The sequence below is a fragment of the Temnothorax americanus genome, unplaced genomic scaffold (genome assembly GCF_048541705.1).
Source record: "Temnothorax americanus isolate GAGA-0224 unplaced genomic scaffold, ASM4854170v1 Scaffold39, whole genome shotgun sequence".
Lineage (NCBI taxonomy): Eukaryota > Metazoa > Arthropoda > Insecta > Hymenoptera > Formicidae > Temnothorax > Temnothorax americanus.
In genome coordinates, this window is record NW_027509536.1 from 861964 (window position 1) to 877679 (window position 15716).

The 15716-nt window shown below is 36.3% G+C and overlaps 2 protein-coding genes across 6 annotated transcripts in view; one reads left to right on the top strand and one right to left on the bottom strand.

Moving 5' to 3' along the window:
• Window positions 1–15716, bottom strand: part of LOC143902209 (uncharacterized) — a 451988-nt gene that overhangs the window by 209816 nt on the left and 226456 nt on the right. The window lies entirely within an intron of this gene.
• Window positions 1–15716, top strand: part of LOC143902204 (zwei Ig domain protein zig-8) — a 40072-nt gene that overhangs the window by 17668 nt on the left and 6688 nt on the right. For all 3 annotated transcript variants that reach the window (XM_077414909.1, XM_077414911.1, XM_077414910.1), the window contains exons 2-4: window positions 5245–5453; window positions 12152–12380; window positions 13156–13455. In XM_077414909.1, coding sequence (XP_077271035.1) covers window positions 5245–5453; window positions 12152–12380; window positions 13156–13455 — 738 coding nt within the window. The remainder of the gene's footprint in view (window positions 1–5244; window positions 5454–12151; window positions 12381–13155; window positions 13456–15716) is intronic.

Sequence of the window (15716 nt, forward strand, 5' to 3'; positions counted from 1 at the left end):
TTCGCCCGGTGCCCCAGAGCGATCTAAATATTCAGATCGCTGCGCTACGATGGCGCAGCGGCGGTCTGGAATCCCCTCTCCCATCCCCCCTCTCTCTCTCTTTCTCTCTTTTCTTTTATGTCGGGAAATTGCAACCAAACGCGGGCGAAAAGACGGCAGCAATCCGTACTCATTTAAATACCTTAATCCAAAAGCACCGATGCGATTCGCACTCAAATCCTTCGGGGTCACGTGCGACAACGTCAGTCGGCATCGAACATCTTATAGACACGAAAATAGATTTTTCGTTCGACTCAGATTTCCTCGGAAAAAGGCGCGGCCGCGAAGATGATTTTGTGACGATCGATACGTTAGTAACGCGAGAAATATGTGCCCGCTGGAGATATCGTTATTCCTCCTCCATCATCGGCGTTTTATGATACGGCTGCGGTTGCTGCAGCTGTTACAATATATCTATCGGTACTTTCGTATCAATAACTCTATGCCATTCTTTTTCGCGGCCGCTTCGCGAACCATTTTCCAGCGTAATGAATTCCGGCATCCGCTGCCGTTGGACGTGAATGGGGGGCTCGTTACAATAACACGCTAAAGTACACACTATATATCTAAATTAGCAGTGGAGCGACTGAAAAGATATAATAAACAAAAATGGTTATATGAAACTTTTAAGCTCATTTCTCGATATGGCATACCGTCTATTAAAAAAATCACGAGAAGTTTTGCGCCGAGATAAAATCGCATTTGTTAATCTCTCGCGAGTGCAAGTTTTGTAATAAAAAAAAAAACTAGTTTTTTTATACCTACCATCTCAGAGTGAGAATTCTCGCTGGGAATCTACCTATATATATTTATAGTTTTTGGTCAAAATATCTCTCTATGATTGATCTATCCCCATGATTGATTTACCTCTACACCATAGTTTTTTTTCTTGAGATTAAATTTATACTTCAAGTTATATATAAAACAAAGATATGGAATCAATAAATGTCTATTGTTTTTGAAATTTCAATCTTTGAGAAAAAGCACAAAGGATTAATAAATGTTAACAACTCTTTTCTGATGTTCAATCTATGAATCATTATCGTGAGATCTTTTTTTCCTTCGTGACGCAAATTGGAGCCAAAATAATATAGTACGACTAAATAATTAATAGTGACATATTTGAAAAATTTGAAGCTAACTTTGAAGACGTTATGCCTTTTTCTGCTCTTCTCTTTCTTATAAGGCTGCAACCGAGGTGCAAAGAGTTATTCTATTGCACCTGTCGTAAATCTATGACCTCGGGCGCGGCCGTAATAACAAGAGTATAATAACCACCCATGTGTCAAATGACGCCAAGTGACAGAAGGTGCAATTACTGTGGGAGTCGCTCTGAAAAAAAGAAAAGACGCGCCGACATGAACCCGCCGACAAATCCAGCTTTTTTCTCAACGCCCTGAAAACGAATGGTCCGTAATTTGCTGAACCGCTAGTCGTCTATAAATCGATGAAAATTATCTGAGTTATACTTCAAATCCATTCGCCAACATCTCGTTTCACGGAATGTGTTTCCTCTGTCGAACGTAATCTCTGTTATTTTTCGTTTCTTCCTAGCTCGCAGGGGGAACATCGCACTATTGTCAAGCAATTAAGCCACAACGGTTGCTATAACAAAACCGTTACCATTGAAAATTCTTTGTTTATAATTATGATAAAATAAACAAATAAACGACTGGTAAATCCTAAAAATTTTATTTCTACAAATTTTAATATTCTTAATATTCTATTATCATGTCAAGAAACTAACTAATCTGAATATCCGTTTGAAATGATTCCCGAAAGACCGGGATTCAAAATTGCCGAGAACGATGACGCCGAGGCACACGATCGACCGCGTCTTTTCAATGCGCGAGTGAAACGGGGTAGTTCCAACAGCCAAGTGCATACAAAGTATCTATAGTTGAGTAATCAGAGAACTGTAATAGCTGCGGGATGTATCTATAGCTGGAGGAAGATTGGATGGAATTAGATTAGATCAGAGCTCATTACGCTCCAGCTTAAGAGTGAATTAGGTAGAGAATGGGTTGTATAAGTAAAGAACTCCGCGCTTCCGGTTAAGATAAATCTTTTTTCATTGTTTTTCTTATAATACATCACGTTGACGATAATGGAGACTGCCATCTTGAAGACAATGGCGAAGACGAGCCGTGGTATAGTAGTATCTTGTCTCTCGGGACATTGAGTACTGAACTTTATAAGACATCGATATAACTCGTCAGCTTTGGCATCTTCACAAGATCTGATACGTATATGGACCGTATTAAAAGGCGTTTCTTCACAGTTATAACCATCTCTCGAGTAAATTGTAGTACACTCTTCCTTATTATAAATTAAAATAAACGATTATTCTTCACTTTCAACTCTTTCGTGTATTCTAATAAATATTCTAAATTGCTTATTTGCAACAGATTGTACAAAAACATTTTTTTTTTTTTTAACATATTTAGAAATACATTATATACTGTTTTATTTATTTCATTATTATTTTATTTATTACTTATTTTGCATTTTTAAAGCTTTATCGCAAAAGTCTATTATATCTGAATTATTTGTAAGTCAAAAAAGAAACTATCTAAATCATAACCGTCCGTTTCTGATGTCTATGACCGTGATAGAGTGCACTCGCAATGCGCTTCATCAACGAAATAGATCACTGCGCTCTTCATTTTAACGATGAAATCGTCGAAGCTTTGTTTCTCGCAAGACAGCAGAAAGGAGAGTCAAGTTGTAAGTTTGATGTCAACGCATCCGAATGGAAACGGTAGATTGTAACCCCTCTAATTAACGAGGACATATCGCAGCGAGCGAGCAAAAGCTGATAGTCTACGTGGAAAACTTTGCACTTCATTAGCTTTCCATTGAGATACGCCTCAGGTGCGGTAGTCTCATGCTCCAACAATGTGATATCCGTGCAGCGGAGTGTGCGTGTGAGTACGTGTGTGTGTGTATGTGTGTGTGTGTGTGGTGTGGGGATGCTCTCTCGAATCTCGATATACGAAGACAGCCGTGATGATATATATTAAGGGGCGAGTTCTGGGAAAGCCAAAGAGAAGGACTCCCTGGAGTGCATGGGAAAGCTCGTTATAAGCTCTTCGGTCTTAGTTGCCGCTACGAAATTAATTAAAGCAAGTGCTCGCTCAGGCGAGCGCGAGATATCAAGAAATGTCCTTTTGTTGGTTGTATAGCGAATTCGTGTGCAGCATCATTCGCGAGAGATAATGAGCGACGGGCGGATGTATTCTTACGAATGCCGAAGTGCACTTAAGACCGGGCTAGAAAGGAAACAGAGAGAGAGAGAGAGAGAGAGAGAGAGAGAGAGAGAGAGAGAGAGAGAGAGAGAGAGAGAGAGAGAGAGAGAGAGAGAGAGAAAGACGAAAAGATTATTAAGATAAATATTAAGTTTCCTCCTACGCCCATAACTTGGCTAAGACGCTGTTCGGTGTTTGCTTATATCTTGTTCGTCGTTATTGTACCGTGGTCCGTGGCGTATATAGTACAGCGATATATAGCGCACAACGATATAATACACGCAGCTTGCGTGTTTCTCGTGAAATATCCTATGTTGGACATTGTGTAGAAGTGTTGTTCAGATTATATAAATTTATGTACTTCGCGTTATATTTACGCGTGATAATTATAATTATACACCTGATAAAATAATATTCCCCCAGTAATATATTTTTTTCTAAAAATAATAAATAAGTTTCATAATTATATATAAAATAATATATAATATCAGCATTAAATTAAGAGATACCTCTGATTAATACCGTTATAACAAAACGGAGGTAAAAAAAGAATGAATTGAATATTCTATGTAATGTAATTCGTATGATAGCAATGTATGTACACCATTCGCCATTAAATCCGGAATATGCAGTAGAGTTAGTTTCAAACACTAAGCAAACACTTCTGCTACTTCGAGACATATATCGACCGCTCCTGAGTGCATTTCTAACTCAACAACTTGCAGTGCACAAAGTGCAAGAGTGCTATACGGACCATTTTGCAGCATCTGAGCACAGCTATACTGACGTCACAGATCTCGAATAATCTCATTGAATTTTCTCAGCAATTAATTACATTTCATCGATTTAATTGTAATTAAATAAAAATCATAACATTTACACACATAAATTCTGCAGAAGTTTTGAGTATAATTCTTTTGCTCTGATTTTTTGTTTAACTTTTTGAATCTTGTTCTTATAACTTACTAAAATATATAAAACTTACTCTCTCCGTGAACTCTCTTCATATATTATTTAAAACATTTTAAATATGTATATAAACATGTGTGTTAATGTTGTAATTCTTATTAATATTAAAAAGTAATATATAATATTTAAATAAATCAATGTTATTTATATACATTTACTATTATTAATAGCTTAGTCATTTGCAATTTCAAACATCCGCAATATTTACGTTCCATGTTTTACAATTTAAGAATTATAAGTTTGAATATCTTCGTTTTTATATAGAAGTGACAACTGTGACGAATAATAACAAATATACGGAATTAAAAGTCTCGATTTGTCAAGTGAAATACCAATCGCTTTTCTATTCTGAGGAATGCGCTTCGATCGTTGCTCGCATATTAAACCGTCTCCTTTTATATTTAGCTTCTGCGAATATTGAAATAGCCAAAATCGATAAAAAAAATTACAAGAAGGTTGAATAGTTTTTATTAGAATTTTTAGCAATTCGAGAAAAATACGCTATCCACATTGATGCATATATTTTAAAAAGTTACTAACGTTTCGTTGGACGTCGGAATGCTTTGTTACTCTTGTTCATACATTTAATGGCTGCCATTAAAAATTTCAATTAACCGGAAATTTCAGTAATCCTTTGTTTGGCTACGGAATGTGATTAAAGGCTAATTTGTCAACAGAAAATTAACTGGTGTAAAAATCAACATAATTCACGCTCCAATACAAACTGAAGTTTTTCAAAGTAATCAGAAATAATAACCCTCGAATAAATTTCTTGCCATTCAAGAAGAAATAAAATAAGATAAAATAAAATCAAATAAAGTCTCGATGTAACTCTAGACTTCATCAAACGTACGGTACATAAACGTATGGCGAAAAAAGGTAAAATTTATATTGTCGTCTTGGCGCGAATTGTGGGGTGCAACATTAATCGTTTGGCGTACGCTACGACTTCTGAATACTCAATCAGCAAATTTCTCTCTTGTTACAGATACGCTGAGTCTAGGAGATCGGCCGATAGATAACATGGACAGACACGCGATTCAGACCAGACCTCGGCAACAAATGCTGGATCATTCTTCCGGCCCAAAGTCGAAACCGGAACCCACCTTCGACTTCACGCAGAACACCAACGTGACGGCCCTGATTGGAAAAACTGCATACCTCACGTGCCGAGTTCGCAATCTAGGCGACAAGACTGTAAGGGCCTTCATTATATTACCTTATGAATTATAAATTACAAAGATATTATCTGTAACAGTAGAGTGTGTTCACCCTGCTTGAGAATATTTCTTAGGATATTTCTTACAATTATTATGCAGACTAAACAAGAATATTTATTTTAATTAAGAAAATGCTGATTAAAAGTTATTAAACAAATATCAATTACTCCACGTTCTTGAAGCACAGCGTTATTTTTTTTATATATATATTATATTTATATTTAAATTTTCATAAGCTTATATATGAAGACATTTAAACTACAGTTAAACACACACATACACACACATTCTCTCTCTCTTCCTCTCCTCTCCCTCTCTCGCGGACAAAAGAAGAAACCGATCTAAGAGAATTTTAGAAGAAACGATTTGCAGGCAATAATCGAGGTGCACGGGATCGATTGAACGTTAATTGACCTTAGAGAAGTACCTGGAAACTCAATTTTATCATAGACGCAGTACTACTATTACGATTTCTATTAAAAGAAATGATCCGAGTTACGAAATGCTCGAATTGATCGATCTCGTGCGGATTATTATCAATGTAATCTGTTAAGAACGTACAGACGATGCTTCTGAAATATATTCAGTTTTACTTATTTTAAATAAATGCGTCGGATATTACATATCGACGATCCGTATTCACTTCAAAATGTAGTATTTTCTTTCGTGCAAACCAGAGATTCAGTTACTCTGTTCAGTAACGATGACAATAGAGATCCTTGCAACAGCAACAGTAATTTAACACCGATTCCACGCTTTATAAAAAGAGATCCAAAAAGAAAAAAAAATATTTAATAGAAATAAAACATTACACACAAATTTTTGCAGATGTTTTTTCTTCTCGAGAAATTATGATTTTATACTAAATTGGCATCAACCATTGGGATCTCTTTTTTATAAAATGAGTCGTTAATGATTCTCGAACTCTAAATAATTGAAAATATAAAAGCTCTCTTTCAACTTAATTAAATTAAATTACTCATACTTCAGTGAAAGGTACAAGTGACACAACTTTAATTTATATTTACTTTTAAATGAGCTTTACTTCAGTAATATTTTCTGAAAGTTTCTGATGTAACCATTGAGATTATATAAAGATTAAAACTGTGACAAAAAGAGATAGCATTTCATTAAACTTTTATCGAGAAAAAATCAATTAAGCATAAGATATAAATTAATAATTTAATGAATAGAATATCTTTTTAGAAACTATTTCATTTGAAAAAATATTTTATTGCGTCAGAATAATTAAAACCAGATGCGAAAAAAAGAGAAAAAGAAAGAGAGGGAGAGAGATAAAAAAGACTTAATTGAAACGCTATTGTATCATTTGCAAAAGCGTCGGACGAAATAATATATATAGAAGGAAAAAATTGACTTTACATTCCTTTATAGTTGTTTTGTTGCGTTACGTCGTAATTGTGTTTAATAATAAAATAATCGGGGTTTCGCTCGAAAATTTTTCCGCATTTCTGCTTTCTCACAAAACAATTTAATTATTTGCGCACTAGTGCGGTTAAGCTATCGCAACGCGAAAGTCAATTTACGAGTTAGTTTAGTTTTCCCCGAGGCTGCTTATTGTTGCAAAGCCAATAAGTAAGTATATTGCTGAAGTAAGTATAAGCAAGTGTTTCTAATTCACTCAAACGTCTTAAAGATATATGTCAATTCTCTCGTATTCTCCAAATTTTATATGAATTATTCTTATTCCTATTCGTTCATGAATTAATTTCGCGGAAAGGTTAAAACAGATAAATTATATCAATATCATACTAAACATCATCAGAATGAGAATTTCGTTGCTCATATTAAATGATGAATATACAAGATATTACGCTGTACGTAGATTTTTTCGACTGTTTAAAATAGCAATAAAAATACTTTCTCTTCTAAATATTGCTGATGGCATTTCTTTTCCACGAGATTTACATAATATTTGAATACACAATAATAAAATTGCAAACAGATAGTCAGAACATGATTGACCGGTTTTGTGAATGTTTATGTAGGTCACCAAACATATAATACCGCCAGATTTTGTTTTGTATAAAAGTTATACAAAATATCAAATTGTGTCACAACGAAAGAAAACAAGAATTTATATCACTTGTCAATCAAGGACTGTCACTTCATGTCAAAAATAATGTCTGTCAAAAAATTGTTAAAAGATTTACAAAATCCTCTAAATATTTAGTGACATAACTGTTTTAAGTTAAAATACGATATATTAGTTTTCATTAAAGTTTATTAAAAAATATACTATTCCTAATATAAATATAGAAAATATTTTAAATAAGTGTCATTATAAAAAAACAATATTTGAAGATATGTAATTTTGTCATTCTATTTTTAAAAATTAGAATATATAGTTTCCTTTTTATTAATAAGATTATTAGAAGATTTTAACGATCCTGGAGAGATTAAAAACGATTGAACAACTTATAACATTTTATTGGATCTGTTTCATATAATAACGTATAATATATTGTTTTTTTCCACACACACACACACACACACATGAAAAAAAATATATTCAATAAATATAAATAAATCTAATAAATATATATACACATATTGCACATACATTGCATTTCACGTTTTCGATACTTAACTGAAGGCAAGCATACAATCGAACGTTTCAGGAAACGCACAATAGCGAAATTATCTTCATTCAATATGTTGATGGATTAAATTCCAATATACACTCTTGATGCAACGCGATATCAAAAGGGGAGAGCTTTTAATCGTATTTCGTGATACAAACGCCTGTCTGATTAGTGCGCTAGCGCTATCGGATTATCAGGAGAAAAACAGCGAAATTCCACGCAATACAGCTCATACGGATATTAAAAAAGTCAATGAGATGAAATTACAGAAACGAATACGCAATATTCTGCAAAATAATAAAGCAATAAAAGCGTTATTAAAAAACCAGTCAAATTATTCACATTTTCTCATCATTAATACAAGAATTCATATTGCGTCTCTCTGCCAACAATTTCGCGAGTTATAATTTCGAATTTCAAAGAAAATATCTTTTTCATTTATTTATTTAGATGTTTCAGATCTGCGCGAACATTGGTGTATATATTTGTATTCTCCCAAAGATAATATTTTGCATATTAAGTTTCAATATAACTTGATGATTAACTCGATGATTATTTTAAATATCACTCGACTTTAAATAAAAATCTCGCATAAGACTTCAAGCAATCAAATAAAATTGTAAATTTTGAATAAGATTCGCGAAGCCAATAAACGTTTTTAGTACGTATATCGAGGTTGGAAATGCATTCTGACGGCGAAACGGCGGTTGGCATACACGTGACAAAAAAAAAGGAGGAAAGATATTTTACGAATAAAGCTATAAATAAACGATCGAATTCCGCCGGACAAATATCAGCAGAAACATCGACTAATAAGACCGACGACGATGCACTCAGCAATCAGCACAAAAGTGCCCACGCAAAAGAAGCGACTGCGAAAACAGAATAGTAAAAGTATGGAGTTTACATGTATAACAAGATAATTCAGATAAAGCGATAACTATTCGCCCTCCTTTCTTTCGTTGTTATCCAAAATGCGAAAGGTACATATAGTACTTTAATTTCCGCGCTAAATTTGCATAATAATTACTGATCTCGCTGATAATGCTTGTTCGACTGTGGAAGTATTAATCGATAAAGATTACTGTATTTTAGCATACAAAAAAACATACTAAGATTATTCCTAATAGTTTAGCGATTATTTTATATAAATTATTTTATTGTTAAAATAATGATTTTTAAATTCTTTTAATTTATATATATGTATATATATATATATATATATATATATATATATATATATATATTCGCGTGTTAGTATCTTTTTTGATAAAAATATTAAAATTTATATCCAACTCTGTTTACATTATTTAATATTTAAATTTAAAGTAGAGCAATTGTTTAAACAGCCGGATTGAATACGAAGAAGACGAAAAATATGATTTTTAATTAATTTCTTAAATACGTAATACAATTAAGAATCATCAGATCGGTAATTTAAGATTAATTGTAAAATATTTTTAAAATTATTCAGAGTATATCATAAATATATATAATCAATAGAACTCAAAAATTTTTAATTACAAGTTAAGTATTTAAGTTAGAAAATCATCCTTTGTAGCTGTGTTTTCATTTATCCAAAACAGTTTTTCAATTGTCTTTCAAGTAATAACGAATTTACTAGATATATATACAAGTGATAAGATCGATGTATACGAAACTTTATTTTCGCGGCTCTCACGGATTTTATGCATCACCTTTAAAGTCTTTCCGGCAAGAGCGAGAGGCAAAAACGTAGCTTTTGGAGAAAATAAGTTCATCGGAATGGAAGCTCATTTCGATAACTCTGATAACCATCCGTGTCGGAGTTTTTGCATCAAGAAGTCCTTCGTACAGTGCGCCTGACCAACTTTATACTGCGATCCCGAAACGGAAGGACCGAACGAGAGGATCCGTCTATTTTCCGTATGGAACGCCCGCCGCGGAAAAACCACGGACCCGTGTCGAAACGTAAGAAAAGTTGCGGGGGAATACAGAAAGTTTCCCGGGCGAGCTTCCTCCGCTGCCAGCGCGCACGCAAAGCAGATTTTCACGCGCGCGTTCACGCGGGTGCTGGTGTCAGAGTGTGAGACTTCGACGGTCTTCGGCGATTTTCCGGGGAAGACTTCGAACGGGAAATAAAAGGATTCTACGGAACGCGGAGCGCGATCCGGGCGTCTTCTTACATTTGAAACTCTCTCAGAGTTCTTCAGAAATAATATTATCTTACAGGCGCCTCTCCACCATTTCAGCTCTCCGTATTTTTTCTCGCGCGACTAACTTTCTTATCTTAAAAGTGGATTAAAGAGGATTAACGAGTCGTCGCGTGCGATATTATTAATCTTTGGATTGAATTAATCCCGAGCGTATTACATTATGGATTGCAGATGTTATAATAAATATAAAATTACGGAATGTGATTAAAGATCGATTTGTACAAATTTAAAATTTTACTTTTTATATAATATGGATTAATCACGTGTTACATTGCTGAATTATTAAAAAAACTGCTCCATCTGTCTGTGTACAATTATAATTATCATTTTAAATAAGAGGAACAGTAAAAGGGCCGGCTTAATCACATCCTCCATTCTTTTATGGAATACATCCGCGATGATAAGTGAATAGAGACGAGAAATTAAATTTTACTCGTGAAGAAAGTTCGGTCACTTAAAAGTTAAACTATAAGAAAAGGCACTTCTGTGTAGCGCTCTCTCGTCGAAGCTCGCCGTCTGCTTTAATATTCCCGAGGACTACTACAGTAGAGAGACTCGTCGACTTTTCAATGAAGTGTACGCATTTCTGTTCCAACAAAGCGAATACTTTTATTTCCCTGCAGTTTTCAGATATGAAACATGGCGAGAGAATCGGAAGAATTTGCATGCGAAAGAGAGACTGTGATACTAATAATAAAGATCATATATGCAGTATAATAAAATGAAACGTTCGTGTCTCGTTCTCTGAAAAGTTTAAGTAATATTTTCCGCTTAACGATTTTTTTTTCATATTATTACGTTTGTTTCAGCTAAAATATTATATATTTTATGTTACTATATTATAAATACATTTAATATAGTACATCAAAGCAGAGTTTAATTCGAAAAATATACATAAACACACATGTACAAATTTTTTGCGCACCTTGAATTTGTTGTGTATTTTATACATTTCCAATCGTACACATGCATCATATAATGCTGCTAAATCATAATGCTTGAAAAAAAATCACACACACGCAAAATACCCGCGTCGAAATAATTTATCGTTACCGTCTGTCAACCATCCATCCTAAAAGTAATCGCGAGGCAATGGGAGCAAAACCGTAACATTGGAATTCGCGGTAACGGTAAGTTCGACGCATATTAACGTCGGGTTCTCGCGCCAGGGCGCGCGTCCCCAATGCGGGAAATTTCAACCCTTCCCCTCCCGGAGGGGCTGAGTTGGTCTTTAGGAGTGTGGGCGGCTTGGCTGCGTTTGTCGATATTTTCACAGAGCTCTGACCTCGTATATAAACCGGGCAAGGCCGGGAGTGTGTCGGTACGGCACACCGTTTTCCCGGTCTTGTGCATGTACACGCGCGCCGTGCGAACGCCGTTTACATATATGTGCCCGCCGTTGGCACCACTTAGCGTATTTACTCGACGAAGTTTACGTCTCTCGCGGTGTCTGGCGGTAGCTATTGCACGGGAACAAAAGCCAGTTTAGCGCTTCCCAACTTATCCATCGGGACGAATGGGGCGACTCGCGGACGCGCCGGCGCGAGGGACGGAGAGGGAAACGCTGCATCCGCGCGAAACTGCAAGAAGACATCGGCAATGATGAATGTCGAACGTTAAGTGGAACCAACGCGAGCATAACGAGAAACTCTGGCAAATGATCTCTCATATTGCCTGCAAGGTGCGCCGCGCGAATTAGTCGCGCGCATGTCATTTTCTTGGATGCAGGAAAGCGCAAGGCAATCGCGAGAATCTTCCACCGCTTTCTCTAACAATAAATGTAATGCGGTTGATGAAAGACAGTTTGAATATTCCAGTTACATTGATTATTGGTTTATCATTTATCACCATTATTGCCAATTTTGTTTGCGAAGGTATCCTGGGTCAGGCATAGAGACATCCACATTCTGACTGCGGGAGCGTACACGTACACGAGTGACCAGCGATTTCAAGCGTTACACAGACAAAACACGGGCCACAGCAACGAATGGTCCGAATGGACCCTCTGCATAAAGTGGGCGCAGGAGCGAGACCAGGGAATCTATGAATGTCAGATTTCCACCATACCTATCAAGTCGTATCAATTTCGCTTGAATGTCGTTGGTAAGTTTTATGTTTCATTCAATGTAATCTCACCCGTCGTGTTGTCCCCGTTCTATACCATTCGATGAAATTTCCAAAACGCTCTGGTAAGCGTTTCAGTCTCAATCTGTAAAATATCGGTCCGCTAGGGCGGCATGATTCTCTTCCGGCTTTTAAAAAAAAATTCCATTTCTGTGTTCACAGCAAGATTAAATTAGTAAATACATGATTAATGAAAGGACAGAGAAAAAGGATAAATCTACAGAATAAACGTAAAAACGTGAATATTATTCGTCCGGACGATATACCAAAATGCGTAATATATATGTTATATAGCCTCAATTCAGTTTCCGTTTGTGCATCGAACTATTCAGAGATCATGAATCAAAGTAAACAGTAAATTTGACGAAAAAATGGTACGCTTGATGACTTAAAAGCAATTTAACGATGATCCCGGGGTTGAATTCGACGTCGGAAGGGGCGACGTCGACGGCGCGTCGCAATTATCCTCATTTATCTGCGTTTGTTAAGAAGCTTTTCCTCATTACTTCTCACGGATCACGGGGCGGCTTTGAAGATTCCTCGTTCCCCTCGTTTGCTAAGTACCATTCCCAAAAGACTTTCATACAGAGAGCTTTCGCACGACGCGATGCACGGATCTTTGGGGTTATCCGAGCCGAGGCGGATGACCCCGAGAGGGAGTGGAATCGGGGAAAATTGGAGGGCATGAGAAGAACGAGGAGAACGAGGAAGAGGAGGGAAATAGAAAACGAGAGAAAATTCTTCTTTATCGCAGTACCTACGGCGACGATACTGGGCGGCCCCGAGTTGTACGTCGGTGCGGGCAGCACGATAAACCTGACGTGTGCCATACGCTTCAGTTCGGAGCCACCAGCCTTCATCTTCTGGTACTACAATGAGAAAGTCCTGAGTTACGACAGTCCCAGGGGCGGCGTCTCCGTGATAACCGAGAAGGGTGGCGACGTTACCACCTCCTGGCTTCTCATTCAGACGGCGCAGCCCTCGGACTCCGGGGAGTACAGCTGCAAGCCCAGCAACGCCAATACGGCGTCTATCAGGGTTCATGTCCTAAATGGTGAGTCTTTGCTCCTGCGAGGTACGCCAGAGCCCAGAGCTCCGTTCTTGTCGACGCGATTTTACGAGCGACGCGAGACAACGGCCGCGAAATGTCATGTATTTTCGGTACAACTCGCTATTTCTTCATCAGCCGAGGTAGCTAGGTAGCTTAATTAAAATTTTTACGTTTCGTATATTTATTTGCCTCTCTCTAAAGGTTCTCTCTAAAGCGGAACGTTTTTGGCATTTATTTGAACAACGAACTGAGTGACCACTGCAATTAATTAGTTACGTATCGCATATATTAAATCTTGCATCGATTCGTTAATAAACGTGAGTCTTTTAATTGCTTTACTGTGGAAAGCAATTCGCAACGATGGAAAGATTTCGTATTTCCATGTCTTTTCGTAACGAGAAAACTGCTCCAAATTAGCAAAAAATTTTAGATAATTATAATTATCGAGTAATAAAAATGCGCTTGCTAGCCTAAATTCTCATACCTGGTTACAATTTCGTGGAATTAATATAGATCCGTTGTGCTACGACGATTAACTATCGTGTCGCTTCGAGGCGCCAGAATTCCGAATCAACCTGGCCAATCTGCCAAGTTGCAATTTCCGCCCCTCGAAATGAATTCCCAAAGCGTACTGGCTGTCATCGGGTTTTGCTTTATAGCGTGCAAAATTATTTTATTGACCGTCGCTCTGCAGTTCACATCCCGCATAGAGGAGCTGTAGATGTTAACTATTCACACAGCCAGCTCGTAAACTCGAACCGTTCCGCGTCCGCGATCGTTAAAACTACTCAGGACCGATAGTGGATCGGAAAAGTTTCGCGGCACCGAAATGCGCGTATAGATCCGCTGTTCGCCGGACTAGAAATCGATAAACGGATGATAACGAAAAAGAGGTGAAAAACACGGTGAACAGCGCGCCTCGACGCGCAAAAAGTCTCTATTCTTTTATACTTTCTTATCACGTGTTCCTTATTCTTATCCCTCATTCTTATCACGCCTAATGGCTCTTAAATTCTTATCTTTCTAATGGGTTTCACGTACCGCGGTCTCGTGATGTATTCTTGATAGTCGGAGAATATCGGCCGAGAATGTACGCCCGCAGCTGTCCCTTCCCAGCTTTCGGCCGCGCTCGAAACTTGCCGCTCTATCAAACTCTTGGCAATTATGCAGTCGCGAAGTTGGCGCGCGCGTGCACATATATGTATATACAGAAACGCTCGCGTGAACTCGACGCGAATACGAGGCACCCCGATTTCGCATAATAAGGCCCTTCGTCATTCGCGACGAACGAAGAAGCCGGCGGAGTTGGCGAATGCTTCAATAACCTAGCTTGAATAATTTATTAACGAAGCGCATGCGGGAGACACTATTGAATTATGTTCGTTATCGCGGCTTGTTTTTCGCGACGCGCGACAACATCGCGCGAGGAAACAAATTTCGCTCGGTGATTCGCGGATATTCCAATATATCGTTCAGTGAAACATGCGGATTGCGAAATGATTCGCGAAATAATCCGGATATATATTTGTAATCATATATTGCCGTGCATAGGTAACAAAGCGACTATTTGCAAAATGTTATAAAAGAATAATAATATCTTTTTATTTTAATTATAATCTCAACGTTTCGAATATCTATAAAATATCTATATTTCAACACATAAAGAAAAACCATTTATTCAATTATTTCTCGCTAATGGAATTAAACAAAATCTATTATTAAAAATTTATAAACTTCTGTTGCTCTCTTTTAAGTTTAAAAATTATGATTAATATAGTTATATAAATTATGTAGAGAATTTACATGTAATAGTAAAAAAAATAGTTATTTTATATATTACTTTAAATAAAATTTTTATCTTAGATAACTATTTTTTTTACAACATCTGTATATAACTTTAACGGATAACTTATTTTGCCTTTTTATGACCCAAAATTAATTTATTAAATTTTACTTTAATATATCATTTTCATATTTTCAACAAATTTACATTAAATGTATCAAGTGTGTTAGATATAAAAATTACAAAAAATATTTGTGTTAAATTCGGTCATATTTTATATTTATAATTTAAATATAAAACAGTTAATAAATTACATTAAATAAAATAATACATGGTTTAATTTCCGCGTCGTCTTCTATCTTTCTCAATAATTCAATTACTGCTTTCGAAATGTCGGCCTGGAATCAATTGCAGCAATATCGATCAACGCGCTCACTGTCAAAGAAAATACGAATCGCGACGACCAAAAAAACTCGTAAGT